The 22,656-nt window shown below is 42.3% G+C and overlaps 1 protein-coding gene and 1 long non-coding RNA gene across 3 annotated transcripts; one reads left to right on the top strand and one right to left on the bottom strand.

The window, feature by feature from the left end:
• Positions 1-49: 49 nt before the first annotated feature.
• NOA1 (nitric oxide associated 1) lies at positions 50-13,979 on the top strand. 2 transcript variants are annotated; one of them, XM_049630533.1, is made up of 7 exons: positions 50-1,642; positions 2,986-3,150; positions 4,213-4,418; positions 7,246-7,377; positions 8,521-8,637; positions 12,529-12,649; positions 13,664-13,979. In XM_049630533.1, exons 1-7 carry the CDS (start codon positions 298-300, stop codon positions 13,864-13,866), a joined length of 2,289 nt encoding a protein of 762 aa, XP_049486490.1. In that variant the 5' UTR covers positions 50-297; the 3' UTR covers positions 13,867-13,979. The 2 variants fall into 2 exon arrangements, with proteins under 2 accessions (XP_049486490.1, XP_049486491.1); XM_049630534.1 differs by lacking the exon at positions 7,246-7,377.
• Positions 13,980-14,052: 73 nt separating this feature from the next.
• On the bottom strand, positions 14,053-22,579 carry LOC125922758 (uncharacterized). Its single transcript, XR_007457768.1, has 3 exons — positions 22,466-22,579; positions 18,905-19,029; positions 14,053-14,522 (listed from the first exon to the last, which is right to left on the bottom strand). It is a non-coding gene; the product is annotated as an uncharacterized LOC125922758 (long non-coding RNA).
• Positions 22,580-22,656: the final 77 nt, after the last annotated feature.

The raw sequence follows: 22,656 nt of genomic DNA, 5'->3' as shown, positions 1-22,656 counted from the left end.
CTCTCACCGTCGGCGCATGCCAATTAAAGTTTATTTTTTTATATCCTTGCACGATGACACCTGGAAAAAAAGAAACAAAAAGATGTATTGATAAAAGGCTTTAATTGGGACCATGAGTATGCGGCATTCGATTTTTCTTTGCAGTTTTAAGGACCAAAAAACAAGTTTTTAAAAACGTGATTCATTAAAAGGTTGCGCCAGCGGTGGCGCATAGAATAAGCCCGATAGTAAAACCCTCGCTAGCCTCCTGCCCACCCAGCTCAGCTTAGGTCGCCGGTGCTTTTGCCGCAGCTTTGAATGGGTTTCCAGGCCTCAGATTCTTCATCTCGAGAACCTACAGGAATAGAAACGAAAGGAAGAGACGAAATGTGTCGGACAAACAACAGCCCTCAGCTAGTCCAGGGTTTACGTCTCGAATTTAACACGCACCTCGGACCCCAATGCGCCTGCGCGCGCGTGACTCCACCCTCGCCCTTACCCGTGGCGGTGTTCCCCATGCTGCCTGCTCGCCTGGCTTGCAGGCGGCTGTGGCCCTTCTTACGGGGATCTGCTCCCACGGTAGCGCGCCATGGCACTCAGGAGCAGCTTCTCGAGAGATGTGTGGCTGCCTCTTCCTCCCAGCACCCATCAAACCTGGGACGTAGGCTTTCTCGTGGCTCAACGGCAACTAGGGATTACGAAGGAAGAACTGACATGGAAGAGCATTTTTTGTTCCCCGAGTACGTCTCGGAGCCCGAGCCCGCACCGACCCTCGAAGAGCAGCTGCGAGAGCTGCAACAGCGGCAAGAGGAGGAGGAGCGACAGAAACAGCAGCGGCGGGAAGAGCGGCGGCGGCAAAAGCTGCGGGACAGGAGTCGACAACACCCGGTCGTGGGACACCCGGACCCGACGGTGCCACCCAGCGGCCTGAACTGCTCGGGCTGCGGAGCGGAGCTGCACTGCCAGGATCCCGGCGTGCCCGGCTACCTCCCCAGCGAGAAGTTCCTCAGCGCAGCGGCGCAGACCGACGGCGGGCTGGCGCGGACTGTGTGCCAGCGTTGCTGGCTCCTAGTGCACCACCGGCGCGCTCTGCGCGTACAGATGAACCGCGAGCAGTATTTAGAGCTGGTGAGCGCAGCGCTGAGACGGCCGGGGCCCGCCCTGGTGCTTTACATGGTGGACCTTCTGTATCTGCCTGACCCCCTGCTACCGGAGCTGCCCGCGCTGGTGGGCCCCAAGCAACTGATCGTGCTGGGGAACAAGGTGGACCTGCTGCCCCAGGACGCGCCCGGCTACCTGCAGCGGCTCCGGGAGCGACTGTGGGACGACTGTACCCGCGCAGGGCTCCTTCAGCTGTCTAGCCACCGAGGGCTACAGCACGCTGGGGAGGACGGGCATCGAGACGAGAAGGAGAATTCGAAGCCTTCTGCCAGAGTCCGTACGGTGCTCAAGGACGTGAGGCTAATTAGCGCCAAGACTGGCTACGGAATCGAAGAATTGATCTCAGTGCTTCAGCGTTCCTGGCGTTACCGTGGTGACGTCTACCTGGTTGGCGCCACCAACGCTGGGAAGTCCACTCTCTTCAACACGCTCCTAGAATCTGATTACTGCATCGCCAAGGGCGCTGAAGCTATCGACAGAGCCACCATCTCCTCTTGGCCTGGTGAGCCAGGAGGCCCGTCCCCTTCCTTTTGTGAGATGCTGAGAGTCTTATCGCGGGCACTTAGTATATCCTTCCTTAATGTCCGTCCACCAGGGGCTGTCTGGAGTCTTCCCTTTAAAAATTCTCTCCCTACTTTGGTCACACCTCTCTTTTGTGTCAGCCTAGTGCTTGGAAACTTGTATGTTAGAGTAATTTTCTCATGGAGCACTTCTATGTTCCAGTCACTGTGCTAGGCACTGTAGATGAACCGGGGAACAAAGCAAGAGTTCCTGCTCTCTTGGAGGTTTCTTCGGTAGCTTTACTTATTTGTATGTTTCTCTGGAAAGTCCTTCGTTTACTTTTTTTTTTTTCCTTCTTTTACTTTCTAAAGCTCACTCCACCCTCTCAGTCTTATTCTCCATATCTTAAGTTTATTCATAAGATCAGTATACTATACACATTTAACATTTGAATAATTCACTAATGCTATATGATGTGACTCTGAGAGAAAAAGTCAACTTTGTGGTTTCAGTTTTTGTTTGTCTTTTTAATTTTATTTTTAAGTAATCTTTACATTCAGTGTGGGACTCGAACTCACAACCCTGAGATCAAGAGTCGCAGGCTCCACTGACTGAGCCAGCCAGGCACCCCTCAAGTTTGTGATTTTAAGAAACTTCTGTAGGGGTGCCTGGGTGGCTCAGTCGGTTAAGCGTCCGACTTCGGCTCAGGTCATGATCTCACAATCCATGAGTTCGAGCCCCACGTCGGGCTCTGTGCTGACAGCTCAGAGCCTGGAGCCCGAGTCCGATTCCGTGTCTTCCGATTCTGTGTCTCCCTCTCTCTCTGACCCTCCCCCGTTCATGCTCTGTCTCTGTCTCAAAAATAAATAAACATTAAAAATTAAAAAGGAAAAAAGAAACTTCTGTAATTACAAAACAGGTCCTTTTGTGACCCTGTTTGTATTTAACAGTTGGCAAAACTGCCTCAAACCAGTGTTTCAAAACTGCCTTGAAACCAGTGTTTAGCTTTGATGGGCCATATTTCTCTGTCCAGGACTTTAGTTAAATTATACACAGAAGTGCTCTTATACTTGATGATAGTACAGTGAAAATGAAAAGAAGGGAAAAAAAGCAGGTCTGCAGATTTGAGATTCAAATCCAGGTTGAGCCTTTGAGCCAATCTCTGAGCCTATTTCCTCATCTGTAAAAGTAAGAATTATTTTGTAGAGGGTTGTCACGAAGGTTCCGTGAAGTAAATCACTGTACCCAAGACAAGGTAGCTCCTCAAAAATGTAGGTTTTTCTCCCCTTATTCTCTGTTCTTTTATAATGTTTATAACAATATATTTATTCTTTGGTATTTCAGGTACTACATTAAACCTTCTGAAGTTTCCTATTTGCAACCCAACACCTTACAGGATGTTTGAAAGGCAAAAAAGGCTTAAAAAAGATGCAACTAAAGCTGAAGAAGATCTTAGTCAGCAAGAGCAACATCAACTTAATCTTTTGAAAAAGCACGGTTATGTAGTAGGTAAGCATCTTCTTTAGAAAACTCTTGTCGGGGCTATGCTAAAAATTTTTGTGGAGCAACATGGAATACAGCTGTCTGGGGCTAGCCAGTTTTTGTGGCTACTGGGAAGAGACTACTTTCCCAGTTCTGGAACAAAGAGGCCCCTTTAGAGGCAAAGCTACTATTTGGAAACCCAGAGTTCACTGTGCTGATACTTGGAGAAATCCAGGGAAGGAAACCTGCAGTAACTGCCCACCAACCATTGTCAGCAGTAGAAGCATTTTCACTAAGAAACAGCACCCTCTCCTTGCAGACCACCAGCACAGGTTGTTGACTGCATGCAGCAGCTTTAAATTAGATTTTCCCTCCTTGGGGCTCCTGGGTGGCTCAATCGGTTAAGGGACCAATTTCGGCTCAGGTCATGATCTCACAGTTTGTGAGTTCGAGCCCTGCTTCAGGCTGTGTGCTGACAGCTCAGAGCCTAGAGCCTGGAGCCTGCTTCAGATTCTGTGTCTCCCTCTCTGTCTGCCCCTCCCCCTCTCATGCTCTGTCTCTCTCAAAAATAAACAAAAAAATAGATTGTCCCTCCTTTACTAAAAATATTTTGATTTGGGGCTCCTGGGTGGCTCAATCGGTTGAGCGTCCGACTTCAGCTCAGGTCATGATCTCACAGTCCATGAGTTCGAGCCCCGCATCAGGCTCTGTGCTGACAGCTCAGAGCCTGGAGCCTGTTTCAGATTCTGTGTCTCCCTCTCTCTCTGACCCTCCCCTGTTCATGCTCTGTCTCTGTCTCAAAAATAAAACGTTAAAAAAAAATTTTTTTTCTTTTAAATATTTTGATTTGCAGCACTTTCCACCCATCCCCCCACCTGGTGTACACAGCTAGCCACATACTTGACCATTGTAAGAGTCTGACTCCCACTGCCTTTGAAAAGAGGGCAAGGGTATCATTGTAGTCTTGCTTCTGTACACCGTATTTAGTCTAAGTAACTTGTTTGAGGCAAGTAAGAAGAATAAGAATTATCTGTCTGGAGTCAAAACCTTCAAAGGAGTGACTAATAGCTTAACTATAACTTGTTCTAGGAAGAGTTGGAAGAACATTCCTATATTCAGAAGAACAGAAGGATGAAGCTGCCTTTCAGTTTGATGCTGATTCCCTTGCCTTTGACATGGGAAATGAACCTGTTATGGTTGCAGATAAATCCACCAAACGAATAGAATTGACCCCACAAGATGTGAAAGATGCCCACTGGTTTCATGACACCCCTGGAATTACAAAAGAAAATTGTGTATGTATTTGTTGTCTTTTAGAAATACTTTCAATTGCACAAGTATTGTCTTAATTGTCAGAACACAGGAAAGGAGGTATTCTTTCACTTCAGACTCACTTCTCGTTCCTTCCTAGAAGCAGTTCAGGGTGATCTATCTGCCACCAAGATGTGTATTCCATTTGGTAGGCTTCACTGCCAACATATTTGTGTTATTGTTGTTGTTACCTTAGTTATTAGGGAGACATTTATAAAATCCTAGATCTTGAGGTTGGAAGAAAGCGTAAGTATCACTGCAGTCTAGCCACCTATTCTATGCTTGAATTCCCTCTAAAACTGTCCATCCAGCTCACACTAAAGTAAGGAGTGACTCACCACCAGCTGAAGCAGTGTCCCCTCATCTCCCAAGGTAACCCCATTTGGCCTTGACCTACTCTTTGGGTTGAGCTGAACAGTCTCCCTCTAACTTGTACCTATTGTTCTTCAAATGGACCTGTATGGACTAAATGCCTGTTACCCTTGCTAGACTTTGAACTACTTTAATGTGTAATGTCCTGTCTTTTCCTCAGTCTATACTCTTCACCTTCATTAGTTCATCCAACAAAACATTGAACATTTACTGCACTGACATAATCCAGATAATTTGTCTGTTTCTTGCAGCTCTTCTCCCTGAGAGAATAGGCTTATCGTCTCTCTCTCTTGCCCTTATTACATCTTTTTTTTAATGTTTTATTTTTGAGAGCATGCAGGTGGGGGAGGGGCAGAGAGAACGACAGAGGACCTTAAGCAGGCTCTGCACTGACAGCAGTGAGCCTAATGTGGGGCTTGAACTCATGAACTGCAAGATCATGACCTGAGCTGAAGTCGGACACTCAACCAGACACTCAACTGACTGAACCACCCAGGTGCCTGCCCTTAATACATCTTTTTAATCCAATTGCAGGATTTCCTGGGCAACTTTGTTTTATCTCATTAAAGTTAGCCTATATTCCACACACTCATTAAATCTCACAACTTTTTATTCATTTGCAGTTTTGATAATCATCCAAGTGCTGGATTGACTGGTATGCATCCAGGATATAGCCTTACAACAGATCCATTAATCAGTTTCCTTTGAATCTGGTCACTGACCCAAGTTCCTGAATCGCCTAATTATGTCTATATGCCTGTGAAACAACATTGGTGTCTTAGCTTCTTTTCCTTTGCCTTATGTGGATCACTTAACAGTTTAATTATCAGAATGATACTCTTATTTAGTGTCCCATGTCACAGAATCATATAGATTTTTTAACATTTTTGCACTCCCACAGTAATTGCTTGTCACCCGTCTCTTCACAATCTAGAACTTCAGAGCAACTGGATTGCTTTCTGGTAATGTTCCAGCACTCACTTCACCAATGTATTCTTCAGGGGTAGCAGTTATTTCCATCATTTATACCCTCTTGTCAAATAGAAAAGCAAGAATTTGCTAAATATTCTAGCCAGCAGAATGAGACCCTCAAATTTTTAGAACTAAAAGGTCTCTGGCAGTCTGCTTCTGTGTCAGTTTATTGATACATTTATTAGATGCCTTAAAGTAGTGTTTCCCAAACTGATTCAAGGTATTCTGTTTTGAAATAAAAGTATTAAAGGCTCTGCTAAAAAGTGTTAAAAGGTTTCTTTACTGCAGGTGGCTTTTAATGTGCTTTTTTCAAACAAATGCTGAGGAAAAGTACTTGCAGCCCCTTGTTATGTATTTTTTTGTGAGGCTCTCTAGGTTTCACATATTCTTTATTTCCTTATTTTTCTTAAACAAGTTCACAAAAGTTCTTTATCCATTTTTTTTTTTTACCTTCTCTAATATTTCTCATCAAAAAAAATTTTTTAAGTAATCGCTGCCCCCAACATGGGGCTCAAACTCACAACCCTGAGATCAAGAGTCACAGACTCCATTGACTGAGTCAGCCAGATGCCCCATAATATTGCTCTTTTTTAATCAGATTTTGATTCTTTAAATCTTACCAAAATCTTGTTCTTCTTGGCTTTCCTTTTCCATTTTCTCTAGTCTCTTTAGGAACTCTTCATCCTTAGAAGCCAGAGGATTTGTTTTAAAAAAAAGAAGCAGCAGCAGCCAGAGGATTCATAACTTTTTCTCATTTTTTGCTGAGCATTTGGGGCAAATGACTAGAATGCAGAAAAAGGTTCTTCAGAACTCTTTACCTGCTCCTAGAATGAGGTGACCATTTTGCATTTAATGCATGCATACTTGCCACTGGGATATAAGTAGTATTTTGCCTTACCTTTAGCTGAAACCCCCTGCCCCCCAGAAGCCTTGATGGAGAGCATATATATGCCATCTTGGAACTGACTCATCAGTTGTTTTCAGTTCACACCAGTTTTGACATTTGAGGGATGCTGCTCACATAGAAAGTCTCATACTCCCATAAAGTTGTTTTGCCATTACTCAATATTAAGTTGTGAAGCAAGAGTAGAGCCATCCATAAATTGATTAAGACAGAATGAATATAGTAATTTTATATGCAGCAAATTCTGACATATTTTGGTTTATTGTGAAGTCCGAAATATTTTTTTACCTAAGAGGTAAATCAAAATATATCATATCTTCAATAAAAGTAATTCTTGGGGCACCTGGGTGGATCAGTTGGATGAGCCTCCAGCTTTGGCTCAGGTCATGATCTCCCAGTTCAGGAATTCAAGCCCCACATCGGGCTCGCTGCCATCAGCACAGAACCTGCTTCGGATCCTCTGCCCCGCTTCTTTGACCCTCTCCTGTCTGCACTCTCAAAAATAAATAAACATTTTTTTAAAAAGTAATAATTCTCTAATAAATCTACCCTTTTCTTTACAGGTTTTAAACCTTCTAACAGAAAAAGAAGTAAATATTGTTCTACCAACACATTCCATTGTTCCAAGAACTTTTGTGCTTAAACCAGGAATGGTTCTATTTTTGGGTGCCATAGGCCGCATTGATTTTCTGCAGGTAAGAAAAGTCTGCACCATTAAAAAATGACCTACTGGGGCACCTAGGTGGCTCAGTCAGTTGAGCATCCAGCTTCAGCTCAGGTTGTGATCTTGAGATTTGTGGGTTCAGGCCCCACATGGGGCTTTTTGTGCTGACAGTGTGGAGCCTGCTTTGGATTCTCTCCCTCCCTCTTTCTGTCCCTCTTTCTCTGCCCCTCACCTGTTTGCACTTTCTATCTCAAAAATAAACATTAAAAAAAATTTTACAAAAAAATGACTAGTTTAAGGATACAAATATGTGAACAAGACTGGCAAATGTTGATAACTAGATCATGACTGTTGAGGAGGTTGGTATCCTTTTTGTTTGTTTGAAAATGTCCATAATGAAAACTTGGGAAAAAGAAATGGGGAGGAAAAACAACTAGTAGGTCTCAGAAACTAGATCTTCATTAGGATATTAAATGCCCCAGACAACTTGGCATGGAGAAAAGTTACTGTACCTATCCTGTGGTATTGTTTCACATGGAAATCATAGGTCCAACCTTAGGTGTAGGGTTAATGTGCATTAAATAAATCCCACACTTTAAAGATTTTCTTTTTAAAAAAATAAAGATTTTCTTTTTAAGTAATATTAATACCAAATGTGGGGCTCAAACTCACAGTGCCCTGATCAAGAGTCACATGTTCCACCAACTGAGCCAGCCCTGCACCCCTGTCACACTCCTTTATATCCCATGAAATGTATACATTTATGTATGTACTTTTTTGTTTAGTATTCAGTTACTTAGCTTCATTCTGGGGATTTTAGAGTATTTATAGAACTGTTCCCTATTTTCCCAAAGTGAGGAAAAAGGGAAATGAAATGTGGATGTATCCAATAACACTAAATGCAACTTGCAAGTTATTGCTATAGCATATTTCTTGGGTTTTGTGTTTCATTAAAACCCATAGAACATTAATATTTTAAACCTAGCTTTACACTGGGACAATTAGAACATTTACTTATATTTACTTATGTTTCCTTATAGATTACTTATACTTATTTACATATCCATTTACTTATAAAAGGAGCTTGATTTTTTTTTATTGATTGTACATTGTAATGTGCTGGTTTTGCAAGTTTTTCATTCTGTAAAATAACTTCTTTTCTTCCTTTCTTAAGGGAAATCAGTCAGCCTGGTTTACAGTTGTGGCTTCCAGCCTCCTTCCTGTGCACATTACTTCCTTGGACAAGGCAGATACTGTGTATAAGAAACATGCCGGTCATACATTACTCAAGGTGAGGCAACACACTTTGAAGATTGCACGGTTAGGTTAACCTCCACTGTGACAGTCCCACAGCCCTGCTAAGAAAGCCTTTCTTGGACATAACCATCTTTGTTATACAATCAGCTAGCTGTCTCCTCACCTGTTCTGGTTGAGGATTTTGACTAGCAAGTAAAATAGGTCGTAGAAGAAAAGGATGTTGTTTGGACTGATCCTAGAATAGCTACAGACTTGTGTTTTCTCTAAACTACACTGACCGGGGCGCCTGGGTGGCTCAGTCGGTTGAGCGTCCGACTTCAGCTCAGGTCACGATCTCACACTCTGTGAGTTTGAGCCCCGCGTCGGGCTCTGGGCCCATGGCTCAGAGCCTGGAGCCTGCTTCCGATTCTGTGTCTCCCTCTCTCTCTGCCCCTCCCCCGTTCATGCTCTGTCTCTCTCTGTCTCAAAAATAAATAAACGTTAAAAAAAAATTAAAAAAAATAAATAAATAAACTACACTGACCAATACAATAGCCACAAGTGCCATTTAAATTTAAATTAATTAATTAAAAGTAAATAAACTTTAAAATTTAGTTCTTCAGTTGCACTAGCCACTTTTCAACTGCCCAGCAGTCACATCATCACAGAAAGTTTATTGGATAATGCTGAGGGAAGAGAAGTTACAGACGTTCTCACAACTGGGGGTGCTACTTGCGTCTAGTGGGTGGAGGCCAAGGATAATGCTGGACATCCTGCAATGCACACAACAGATGCTCAAAACAAAATTCTCTGATCCAAAATGTCAGTAGTTGCATGGTTGAGAAGTCCTGGTCTGGGTGGAAAAGCTCTCCTCCCAGGTTCTTAATCCCAGTTACTTAGAGATTATGCTGCCTCTTTACTCCTGCCCTACCAGCTCCTTCCTTGCACCTGTAAGTATGTTACAGTTTCTCTCACCTTTTTTTTTAATCTTATTTTTAAAGTTTATTTGTTTTGAGAGACACAGCAGAAGCCAGAGAGGGGGAGAGAGTATCCCAAGCAGGCTCTGCACTGTCAGTACAGAGCCCAGTGTGGGGCCCAGTCCCACAAACCATGAGATCATGACCTGAGCCAAAATCAAGAGTCGGACACTCAACCAGCTGAGCCACCCAGGTGCATCCAGTTTCTCTCATCTTTAAAAAAAAAAAAAAAAAAAGAAAGAAAGAAAGAAAGAAAACAAAACTTGGGGTGCCTGGCTGGCTCAGTCAGTTAAGCGTCTGACTTCAGCTCAGGTCATGATCTCACAGTTTATGAGTTCAAGCCACACATCAGGCTCCCTGCTGTCAGCACAGAGCCTACTTCGGATCCTATGTCTCCCTCTCTCTTCCCCTCCCCTACTCATGCACTGCACACGCACGCTCTCTCAAAAATAAACATTCAAAAGAATTACAAAAGCAAAAACAAAAAATTCAGTATCCTTCAGTGTCCTGCTTATTTATTCCTTCTTTTTACTGTCAAGCTTGCTCCTGCTCCTCATGTCCATCCTCTGCAGTCCCCATTTGTCCTGTATCATTGAAATTGTTCTTACAAAGTTCACCAAGTACTGAGTGGGAACCGTTTTCAGCTCTTTAATAATAAGACCTGACATAGACATTGGTAATATATAATGTATAATATTTAGATTATTGGAGCCAGACTGGGTTTAAATGCTTGCTCTGTTCCACCACTTGACAAAGCTGTGTAACACTGTGTTGTACCTACATCACAAGGTTGTGACGAGAACTAAGTTCCAGGGCACTGTTGTAACTGCTGTGTGAGTGTTTGTGATGATGATGAAACACATCTACACAAATACCAGGTGCATCCAGCAAAGGTGGTTTAGTATTGATTAGTGCTTATGCAACTAAATGTAAGCCAGAACCCAAAATATACACTGCTTTCCAAAGAGGATAAAAATAAACCTGACTTGAGAAATAAATGTTTCTTTCTATCTGTATTTCCTAAGAAAGCCAGACTGAAATTAAAACTCCATTGACAGGGGCACCTGGGTGGTGTCAATTAAGCGTCCGACTTAGGCTCAGGTCATGATCTCAGGGGTGGTGAGTTTGAGCCCTGTGTCAGGCTCCGTCCTGACAGCTCAGAGCCTAGAGCCTACTTTGGATTGTGTCTCCTTCTCTCTCTGCCCCTCCCCTGCTCACACTCTCTTTCTCTCTCTCAAAAATAAATAAACATTAAAAAATTTTTAAAAAACCAAAAAACTCCATTGACATAACTGCCCTAAAGTTAATATTCCAGAGACCTGTAGGATGGGTGAATATATAAAGGCAATCAGCAATATAGATCTGTTGGTGTTTCTGCATTTAAAAGACTTTAGTTCTCCGGTTAAATTTGCTTCCTTTTTAGGTAAAACAATAATAATACATGAGTTCAAATACAGCTTGAAATTTCCAGGGAAGGAAACTTCTTAGTTTGTATAACATGGCTCTCCTAAAAATGAATTCTGTCGTTCTCTGCCCCTGTGCATCTGTATAGTTTTCAGAGTGGACATCACTGATGCTTTCCAAAGCAACTATCCCAGTCTTCTCTGCCAGTAATGGAAACGTTCTGGGGGGTGCTCTGAGACTCATTCTTGCCTCCTGGTTTTCTTACTTACCTCCCAAATCCAAGTCAGCCCTCCCTTCTCATTATCACTGAATACAGCCTCCCAGTTCAAGCTGTAATCTGCTTTCATTAGGCTGTTTTTGAGATCCTGAAGTATTTTCTTAGCTTCCAGCTTTTATTGTCCTCCTCCCACCCCCACCCCAAATATACCTCTACAGCCCCTAAAGCAGTGGCTTCTCATGCAGGATTGACTTTTGCCCCCAGGGGACATTTACAATTTTACACTTCTGCAGCCTTACAGCCTTCCCCTCTAGCCCCCATCAAAGCATTATTCAGCCCAAAATGTCAATAGTGCCAAGGTTAACAAACCCTGCACTACAGAGATCTTTCCAAAATACAAAGCAGATCACAGTATTCTTTTTTATTCTTATCTCTGTTCTTTTTCCTACTTATAATTCCTTGGCAGTTCCACATTACTGAGAAGTCTAAACCAACAGCTTCATCACTGACACGCACATATACACAGACTTAACATACCCTAGACAGTTCAATTACAGTTCCCTGAATTCATCATCCTTTGTCTTGTGTACATGATGCTAACCCAGAATACTTTTCCACTGAGTAACTTCAACTTTATCTCAAGATACTCCTCAGATATTGCTGCTTCGTCAAGGTTTTCCTTGACTAAAATATACTCATTACTTCTTCCTCCTCAACTGTAGTACTTGATAGATGCTTCCCATGACATTTCTTACCTTGTAATTTGTTTACATGTTATTTCCACCTTCTGATCTCCTTGGGCACAGGGACCATATTGTAATATCTATCTTTGTGTCCCTAGTGTTAAACAGAGAAAGATTTATTAATAAATAAGTTATTATCCAGTTACTTCCCATTCATGGACACATCTATAAACAGAAGCTAAACCTTACCCATTGCACATGTACCCTTCACTTGTAATGAGGCAGGGATTAATCTTTGAGGCCAGCCAGGCCTATGAGACCTAAGGTATTTTGAAGGATGTTACTTTAATTGCCCAGTGTTACTCTGTGAAGCTTTATGGAGGGCTATAAAAACAGTGTAAACTAGTAAAATAAGATTCTGCTATTAGGAGGTTACCACTGGACACATACTCACATGCAGCTCTTACGTCCTGGGATCTGTAGGCTTTATCTCATCACAGGGTTCCCATGCTTTTCATTTGAACTAGAAGTGATTTGGGGTTTTCAATAGCTGAGATTATTATTGATCCCTCTACATAACTAGTGTATCGGTGCTTTACTTAATATTAGAGTTATGGGCAGTTTAATTTGAACTTCCAAACGTCTTCATTTTATTTCAATGGCAGGTTCCAATGGGTGGAGAAGAAAGAATGGCAGGATTTCCTCCTCTTGTTGGTGAAGACATTACATTAAATGAAGGACTTGGGGAATCTGAAGCAGTGGCTGACATCAAGTTTTCTTCTGCAGGTAATTGTACACCAAGCACTTTTTAAAAGGTGAATAGGGGGCGCCTGGGTGGCTCAGTCGGTTAAGCGTCCGACTTTGGCTCAGGTCACGATCTCGCGGTCCGTGAGTTCGAGCCCCGCGTCAGGCTCTGGGCTGGTGGCTCAGAGCCTGGAGCCTGTTTCCGATTCTGTGTCTCCCTCTCTCTGACCCTCTGTTCATGCTCTGTTTCTCTCTGTCTCAAAAATAAATAAACGCTAAAAAAAAAAAAATTAAAAAAATAAAAAATAAAAAATAAAAATAAAAGGTGAATAGGGGCACCTCGGTGGCTCAGTCAGTTAAGCACCCAACTCTTGATCCCGGCTCAGGTCATGATCTCACAGTTTGTAAGATCCATCCCCACATGGAACTCTGCACTGATAGCGCAGAGCCTGCTGGGGATTGTCTCTCTCTCTCTCTCTCTCTCTCTCTCACTCTGCCTTGCTCATGCTCTCTGTCTCAAAATAAATAAATACACTTAAAAGGTGAATTAAGTGTCCTTACTGGTATTTTTATAGAAATGTGCACTTATCTGATATAAACTGAGGATTTTAAGAAATATACTAATTTAGAGGCACCAGTGGCTCCGTTGGTTATACGTCCGACTTCGACTCAGGTCATGATCTTCGACTCAGGTCATGATCTCACGGCTCCTGGGTTCAGGCCCCGCATCGGGCTCTCTACTGACAGCTCAGAGCCTGGAGCCTGCTTTGGATTCTGTGTTTCCCTTTCTCTCTGCCCCTCCTCCACTCACGCTGTGTCTCTCTCTTAAACAAACATTAAAAAAAAGAAGAAAAGAAATATACTAATTTATTCATTAAATGCAGCCTACTCTGAAAATAAATTTGTACCTTTTCATAAATGCATTGTATGCTTTCTTAAAAAATAAAGTGAAAGAGACCAGTAGTCTCCTTTGGTGCTCCATTTTGAGCTTGGGGTTGACATTTTTAATAAGATGGTTGCTAACACCATTTTGTGTTCTATCACATGCCTGCATAGGTTGGGTTGCAGTAACACCTCAGTTTAAGGACAGACTGCATCTCCGAGGCTATACACCTCAAGGAACAGTTCTGACGGTCCGGCCCCCTCTCTTGCCATATATCGTTAACATCAAAGGCAAGCGCATCAAGAGAAGTGTGGCCTATAAAACCAAGAAGCCTCCTTCCCTTGTGTACAATCTGCAGAAGAAGAAAAACAGATAGAAATATGAAGTTGACCCTGTTCGCACTGAAAATATTAACTATACTGGACATAACTACATATGTTAAATTGTATTAAACATAACTATAATAAAGCTTTCTTTGCTCCCTTTAAACCACTAAGGACTGTGCCTGTTTGTACTGTATTGAGTTTGTAAATACAAGTTGTTTTTTTTGTAGGGTGTGTATATGTATGTATTTGTCATCCAAATATACCTCAAAAGGAGTTCAGCTACATTCAAGTTTCTCTCACTATTTATTAAGACCAGATGTCGGGGCGCCTGGCTGGCTCAGTCAGAGGAGCATGCAACTCTTGATCTCAGGGTCGTAAGTTCGCACCCCACATGGGTGTAGAGATTACTAAAAAAAAATAAACTTAAAAAAAAAAAGAAGACCAGATGTCATTTCTTACTTGGAGTCTAGTTGAGAGAGCAACAAAGCAGTTGGCATATGAAAAAATGGCAAAAAGAGGGTTTCTCCAAAATAAATGGACTCAAATAAGACAGGAATGAATGGGTGCCTCTGCTCCACATAGTCATCCAGGTATGCAGCTGGTGGAAGGCTCCATGGCTTCATTCCTAGGTCTAAGATGGTTGCTCAGGTTGTCATCCCTTCCCAGCAAGTGGAAAGAGGAAAAGTGAGTGAAGAGCACAATTTCCCTATTTCGAGGAAAGGGGAAAGGTTAGAAGTTGCACACATTTCGTACTGTCTATTGATCAATTATATGGTCATTACCTACCCACATGAAAGCTGGGAGATGTAGGAGGAGATGGAGACTATTTTGGATTATTATTAAGGGAGAATAAACACTGGAGAAACAAGTAAACATTCACCTTTACATAATCCTACCTGAGAATCTTACTTTTAAGATTCAGGTTACATCCTTCTGGCACTCAAAGTCTGTTCTGCGATTATCAGAGCACTTTTAACCATTTTATCAACATCCGCCTATATACATTGTATAACATTACATCAGTCAGAAATCTACCTTTTATTATTCCTAGTTCGATAAGTAGCGCTATAGCCGTGTACAGTGAACAATTGGCAAGTCAAGTACCAGATCCCAATGTTAAGAGAAATGCTAATGGGAAAGTCTGACCTGAAATGCAGTCCGATCCATGAACTTCCTGTAGGCTAAGGTTTAGCATAAAATTAGTAGACATACCCATGTTCTCTGTCAACAAGCATCCGCTAACCCCCATCTCACTAAAACCGCTTACAATAAATGGTTAGCATTTTAACATTCAACTTGTAAAAACCATAGATCTCACTTTCATCACGTTTCAGAGTAACTACTATTGGCATCTTGGGGAACAGAGTTCTTTAATGTGTAAGACTGCATTTCAGAATGCCAGCATCCCTCATCCCCAGATAAATAAATGCCAGTAACCTCTCCCCCTGACCCGTTAGTCATAGAGACAAAGGAAAGTACCCCTCACGTTTCCAAGCCCACCCTCTAGAGGGCGGTAGCTTCCCAGTTGAGAAAATCAATTTCTCATTTTTATTTTGAAGAAATGAAATATCATTAATTTTACAAGCTAAAAATTTGGCATTTGTGTAGAAATAGAGAACCTAGGAACTGATGCTGTCATTACTCTGATAACTTCTGAATATGTATTTTAGAAAGCAAAACATTCCTCCTTGTTGTCTCTAGGTTTTTGGCCTCTTGATTAACAGAGATTCAGTTTTTAAATGTTCATAATTTATACTCTCAGATCTCCTTTACCTCTAAAATTCTATGCTTTTGCTGCATAAAGCTTGACTGAAGCAGATGTTCAGTGTACCTTGCTGGAAGTTTTAAACAGCAAAACTAACTAAGCAAGTTTAGTTTCCCTGGTTATATTAGTTAACCTCTTCAGGTCTTCATTTTCTCACCCATAGATCGAGGGGAAAACATTAGATTTTTCTCAGTCCCTTCATAATTCTCAGCAAAAACAGGCAGGAAAGCCAGGAAAGAGTGGTTCCAATACCACAAACAGGATGCCACATGCCTAGACAGTTGAGGACTTCTGCTAGGATCTGTATTAATTCACTCCATATTCTGCCACCTAATGCAGCCCAGGATCACTGCTGGTATATTCAACTGCTCCGCAGTAGATTTTACTTAAAGTTCTGTCACTGTTGCTTTCTGAGCTTTAGTCAGTTTACTGATACTTGTTAATCCAGTAATCTGAGTATGGAGACTTCGCTTGAATCATTAATCACTTACACTATGGCAACATGCAGGAATAAGTAAAGAGGAGAATTAATGGCAAAATGTCAGGACAGCCTGCTCACTTTTCCACAGAACAGTGATTGTTTTGAGTGGCTAGAAAACAATTGAGCAAGTTCATGCTAGATCATTTACAAGCTCTGCAGCTTCGTGGTATTTAACATGTCACCTCTTTTGTATTCATGACACCTAAAAGAAGTAAAAGATGTGCCATCAAAAAGTTTTTGACTTCTGGGGCACCTGGGTGGTTCAGTTGAGAGCCCGACTTCGGCTCAGATCATGATCCCACGGTTCGTGGGTTCAAGCCCCGCATGGGGCTCTGTGCTGACAGCTCAGAGCCTGGAGCCTGCTTCACATTCTGTGTCTCCCTCTCTCTCTGCCCCTCCTCTGCTCATGCTCTCTCTCTCTCAAAAATAATAAACATTAAAAAAAAAAAAAGTTTTTGACTTCTTTGTAACATTAAACTCAAAGTTTTTTTTTTAAGTTATACCTTATCTCTCCTTTTCCCCTCCTTGAAACAGCATTTTCTTCAAAGTTACTGAAACATAGTTTAACACATTTCATATTTTTAATCACCATAAATGGCAATTAGAACTTTACTGTGTAGTTCCCCAGAGTCTAAATTTGTTTATGTTACTTGCAACACTCACTTCCCATGACAACCAAGGCAACCAAGGAGAAGTGGAGCACAGATGCAATCGTGTACACTTGTGTTTCTTGAGCATACAGACACTTCTTACAAAATGGAGATCAAGGCCAGTTTCCTGCAGATGACTAACTTGGAACTCCAGCTGTGCCAGCCGTGGCAGAGCTGTGATTGCTTCACTGAGTAGGCACCCAGCGCTCAAGCTGAGGCGAGCTGTTTCGTAGACAGCCTCTGATCATTTATCCTGGCTTCCCTCCCAGTTGGCTCTGTCTGGTGGAGCAATAGAATCATTTCCATTCTTTCTCAGACTGTTCCATTTTCTCTTGGCTGCTTTCCTCCTCCCAGGGGGATTGTTTTCTCAACTGTCAAAGAGTAATGCTTAAACATTAAAAACAAGACCTCACACTCATGTGAATCAAATAGATAGCACCTCCGCCTGCTCTTAATGTCTCTGTGTCGTGTCATCTGCCCCATTCATATCCTGTAGTGGGAGGGGGCAGCTCAAAATTAATATTTTAACATCATATGGGAATGATGCCTCATTTTTTCCTTCATGTCAAAGAGCATTGTTATTCTTTCATTTAGTATAAGACTTTCATGATCTGGATATTCCTAAGTCTGTCTAAAGCATCCTTAAAATACCCATGTCTTAGATCCCCAGGTTCCTGTTTTTCATAAGCTTCCATTTCCCTCCCAAATAATTCTCAGAATTTATCTTCTAGGTAATCAACCTGGAGGAAGAATTTCTTTGGTCTTAATATTCTCATCAGTAGACGCAACAGCTATGATGCTTAATTGCAAACATTATCAGTACCTCTAGCCAGTAGCTTTGGTAAATCTGCCAAAAATGGGCCACAGAAATAAAAGAACCACATATGCTAGAGAATATATCATCAGGTGATTTGGGAAGTGAAAGATTGCCAAGATCCCTTCTAATTTTTCAGTAAGTCCCTGGAAAATAGCAGGCATAACTAAATGAATTAGGAGAATGAGGGGATTTTCTTGTTTGATTGGTTGGTTTTTGCCTCCCCTGGAATATAACAACAGAGAAGACTTCAATTTGCTTAATAGCATTTGCATTCTTCTAGGGTTTCCTCCTTTTACTGCATAAGGGCACCACCTCATAGCAGCTGTATTTCAAACTATTCATAGTGGTCATATGAGAGCCCATATTATCTTTTTATTCCTTTACGTTATAATAATAATAGTAGCTCTCCCTTATATAGCACATACAATAAGCCAGGCACTAGAGCACCTGAGTGGCTCAGTCGATTGAGTGTGTGACTCTTAATTTCAGCTCAGGTCATGATCCCAGGGCCATGGGTTTGAGCCCCGTGTCAGGCTCCATGCTAAGTGTGGAGCCTGCCTAAGATTGATTCTCTCTCTCTCTCTCTCTCTGTCTCCCCCTTTGCCCTCCCCCGCTCATACTAAGACAAAAAAAATAAAAAATAATAAGTCAGGCACTGTTTTAAGTGCTTTACATACGTTTGTTGAATCCTTCCAACAACCCCATGTAGGAGGTACTATTCTTACCCACATTTACAGATGAGGAAACTAAGGCATAAGTAACTTCTCAGGGTCACACAACTAATGAATGATGGAGCTGTGATTCAAACAAATCCAAGCAGCCTATGTCCAGCACCCCTGTGGGTGTGTTTAATTTTACAGTAAAACTTACTTTTTTCCCATTCATTGTAGTTGTAAGGATTTCAGTATACATATAGGTTTGTGTAACAACCACCATAATCAGGAAACAGAGCAGTCCCATCTGATAGCACCCAGGTTTCTAACCACTACACAATACTTCCTCTTTATATGGGAACCCATCACAAGTCTAAAGGAGAGAATTTTCAACCTCAGGTGGGAAACATGTTATCTCAGAAAAGAAAGGTAACCCACTTTGAAGACCTGCAAAGGTAATGACAGTTTCCGTGGAAACTCTGTAACTGCCACGTAATTCTTTTGAACATCCTTTGAATCCAGCTATACACAGTTCTGTGAGGAAAAACTATTTCTCAGGGCTAGGGTAGTGAGTGAGTGAGTGAGTGAGTGAGAGAGTGAGAGAGTGAGAGAGTGAGAGAATGTGAGAGAGAGAGATGTGCTATACTCTTGCTGTCTTACTTCAGCAATGCTGAACAACCTCAAGTGTCCCAGTGTGATTTCCATGCTCCATGCTCTCTTACCATCTCGGATAGCTTTAAATCAACTGTGCTTTCATGGCTGGCTGGGAATCTTTTCACATTGCTAGTGAGCTTTGCCAAGTACCACGGACAGATCACAGCATGAATGGAGATCCTGACCTACAGTTCTGATTAAGAAAATAGTACATTAAATACACAGGAAATCTGGAATGCAAACATTCAAAGAATTATACCACTAAACTATCACAGAAAAGAAACTGATTTTTACTTCTGACTCTAATAGGAACATAGAATTAGAAGAACTGGTGTTCTCTATTCACAAATCAAACAGCTTCAAAAACCAAATTGATTTGGTCCTGAACTTGTTTAAATGGACTTGCCTTTTCTACTTGTATAGCACTCATCCTATTTCCTGTTCATTTTTACATCTTACTTTCACTATATTGGGATCCTGGTTGCCCAACTAAAAACTTTCTATTCTCTTGTTTTTCTCAGCACTTAACATCTGGCCTAAAAAACCTTTTTTCTTGTCTTTGACTTTAAATTCCATGGTTAAATACTTAACAGGAAGGACGATTAGAGAAATGGGGACTACTTGTCTCTAAAATGCCAGGTAAAAGATGTCTTTTAGTGGAACACTAGCTGAAGAAAAATCTCTTTTTCACTGGACAAATAAAGCTATTATATAAAGCTAATTATGAGAAATGTGAACATTTTCAGCATGGGAACTTGGATGAGACTGTTTAACAAAGGAAAACAACACCTAATAGACCCATCTACCCACTCACTCTCCCATTAGGCATGGGTTAAGTCACTTCCAGGTACAATGAACATTTGTTCATTGGAAGTGCTTTTTTATTAACTAGATTGAGGGCATTATTAGGTTTGTATCCATATCTATTGCTGCGTAACAAACTAAGTGACAACCCAAAATTCAGTGACTTACACAAGCACTTATTTGCTCCCATTCCTTAGTTTGGCAGTGTCATCTAGGCTCAGCTCAGTGGTTTTTCTGCTCCATACGAGCCTGCACTTGCAGAACTCACTCTACATCTGCAGCTTCAGCTGAGATGATTGTAACAACTGGGAAATCTGGGCCTTTTTCCAGTGGTCACTCGCTCTACCTAGCATCTCATCCTCAAGTAGGCTGGTTCAACCTTGTTCACAAAGTGACCATGTTTAGAAAGCACAAAAGAAGCTGCAAGGCCTCCAGAGGCTGAAGCTCATAAGTTACACAATGTCACTCTGCTGCAATTCTATTGGTGAAAGCAAGTCACAATGGCAGCACAGAGTCAAGCTGATCAGAAGGGCTACAAAGAATCTGTGGCCTGGGACGCCTGGGTGGCTCAGTCGGTTAAGTATCCAAATCTTTGATTTTGACTCAGGTAATCATCTCACAGTCTTGGGATGGAGCCCCCCAGCCAGGCTGTGCACTGACAGCATGGAGCCTGCTTGGGATTCTCTCTCTCTCCCTCTCTCTGCTCCTCCCCCACTCACAGTCTCTCTCAAAATAAAGCTTAAAAAAAAAAAAAAAGACTGGCCATTTTTTTAAATGTTTACTTATTTTTGAGAGAGAGAGAAAGAGCATGGGGGGGGGGGAGGGGGCGGGGAGGAGCAGAGAGAGAGGGAGACACAGAATCTGAAGCAGGCTCCAGGCTCTGAGCTGTCAGCACAGAGCCCGATGCGGGGTTCGAACCCACCAGCTGTGAGATCATGACCTGAGCTGAAGTCGGACAATTAACCAACTGAGCCACCCAGGCGCCTCAATTTTTATTCACCACAAATATTCATCATGTTGACCACCTTGAGGAAAATGCAGTGTGACATGCTATCTAACGACCTGATGAAGAGAATCCACTGTAAATCTGCAAAATAAGAAATTTCATACTAATTTAAATTTACTTCAGGAGTCAGATACATATAGCAGCTATGTGACTGAGGAAAGGAGAGAAGAAAAGGCTATGGAATGTAGATTTCATCATAAATCTTTTAGCAATAGTGTTTTTAACTGTGCATGTGTTACTTTCATACATTTAAAGTGAAAAAAAAAATCCATTCAGATTCAAATCTAGCCTATCTCCACCCCCATGGAGCACTTACCATACCAGAAAGCTATCTCAGGAAGTCAGCTATTTACAAAGTCTCTGTGGTGGGAAAGGCAATGAGAATACAGAAGTGAAGGACCTTTAGATCTCAAAACAGTATCCTGCTGCTCCCCAGGAAGGAAAAAAGAGGTTTCAGGCAGAACCCAAGCTGAGGATCCTGAGACCCTAGCTTCTTTTCCTGGCTCCACAACCAGGGTGAGGGGTGGAGTGACATGGGGTTGGAACCTCTTTTTAACCCCTGGCCACCTACCAGCATTTCTCCATCTCTGCCCCTCCCCTTTACAGTCCTGGGGGAACACACTGGGCCCTGGCTTAGACTGGAGCAGGGAATGGGAAGCACAAGGAATCATATAGGTGGTCCCACTTGCTCCTAAAACAGTCTTTGAATCAATGTTTTACTAGAAATGTATACTAGGGTATCTAGAAATTTGATAAAAGTATTAGTTTAATTTCTATCCCACTAGAGCCCCCCACCTTACCCAGGAACTCTTGAGGTAGAGTAATTGCCAGGGCAGAATTTGGGCTTTTTTAGCTCCCTGGCTTCAATCCCGTCAAACCGTAAAACCTCTCAACTTGAAAACTCTAACCAGATGTGCAAAAAACAAACAAACAAAAAAGGCACCTCTCTTCTAAATATCCAGTGTTCTCCAAGGGGAAAAGGAGGCAGACCCTACTACACGTCTCAGCCTTGGAGGGTGGTGGAAGGAAGTACAATGGGATTACGTTCAACAAAAAGCAGCACAGGTTAAAAATGGTTGCCACCCAAAAGAAACAGTTTGAGCTATGCCCACCAGTTAATGTGAAAATGATCATCAAAGTGAAAAAATTAGGTAAGAGGGGTGCTTATGTGGCTCAGTTGGTTAAACATCCGACTTTGGCTCGGGTCGTGATCTCTGGGTTCATGGGTCAAGCCCCACATCAGGCTCTGTGCTGACAGCTGGGAGCCTGGAGCTGCTTTGGATTCTGTGTGCGTGTGTGTCTCTGCCCATCCCCTGCTCACGTTTGTTCTCTCTCTCTCAAAAATAAACATTAAAAAAAAAATTAGGTAAGAGGTTATACCATGAAAGATTCTTTAAGAGAGAGGAGAGAGAATCCCAAGCTGGCCCCACACCATCTGCCCAATGCAGGGCTCAAACTCACAAACTGTGAGATCATGACCTGGGCAGAATCCAAGAGTCTGATGCTCAACAACTGAGCCACCCAGGCGCCCCAAGATTCTTAAAGCTGTATTGTGTATTTACAGAATTGTAAACAGTCTGAAGAGGACACTTAATTGATATTTACTCAAAGTGATCAAATTTTCTGGCAGGATTGGGGATCTGCAAAGGTCTCAAGACAGATCATCTACAACTTTTCAGGCTCTGCTACGGAGCACATTTCCCATGTGTGTGAGCACAGCCCAGGGGATCTCAAGGGTCCTTTCCTCTGGAGTTCATGGACTTGAAACAAAGGCCCTGAAATAGCACCCTCTGTCTTAAGCTGCATGGGGTGGACTGACCTGGGCCTGCTTGCCAGTAAGCCAACTGCTGATCACAGACAGTACTCCAGCCAGTGTTTGTGCAGAATTCAGCAGTCTTTGCGTGCATTTACGTATGTGCGTGCTCACACTGAAAAACACCAAAAAGGCAGAAGACGAGGAGAGAAATGCCTATTACTATTACTGCTATCAGTATTATTTCTGTGACTGTT

The sequence above is a fragment of the Panthera uncia genome, chromosome B1 (assembly GCF_023721935.1).
Source record: "Panthera uncia isolate 11264 chromosome B1, Puncia_PCG_1.0, whole genome shotgun sequence".
NCBI classification, from domain to species: domain Eukaryota; kingdom Metazoa; phylum Chordata; class Mammalia; order Carnivora; family Felidae; genus Panthera; species Panthera uncia.
Note: the sequence above shows the minus strand (reverse complement) of the source record. Positions and strands in the feature narration are given on the sequence as shown.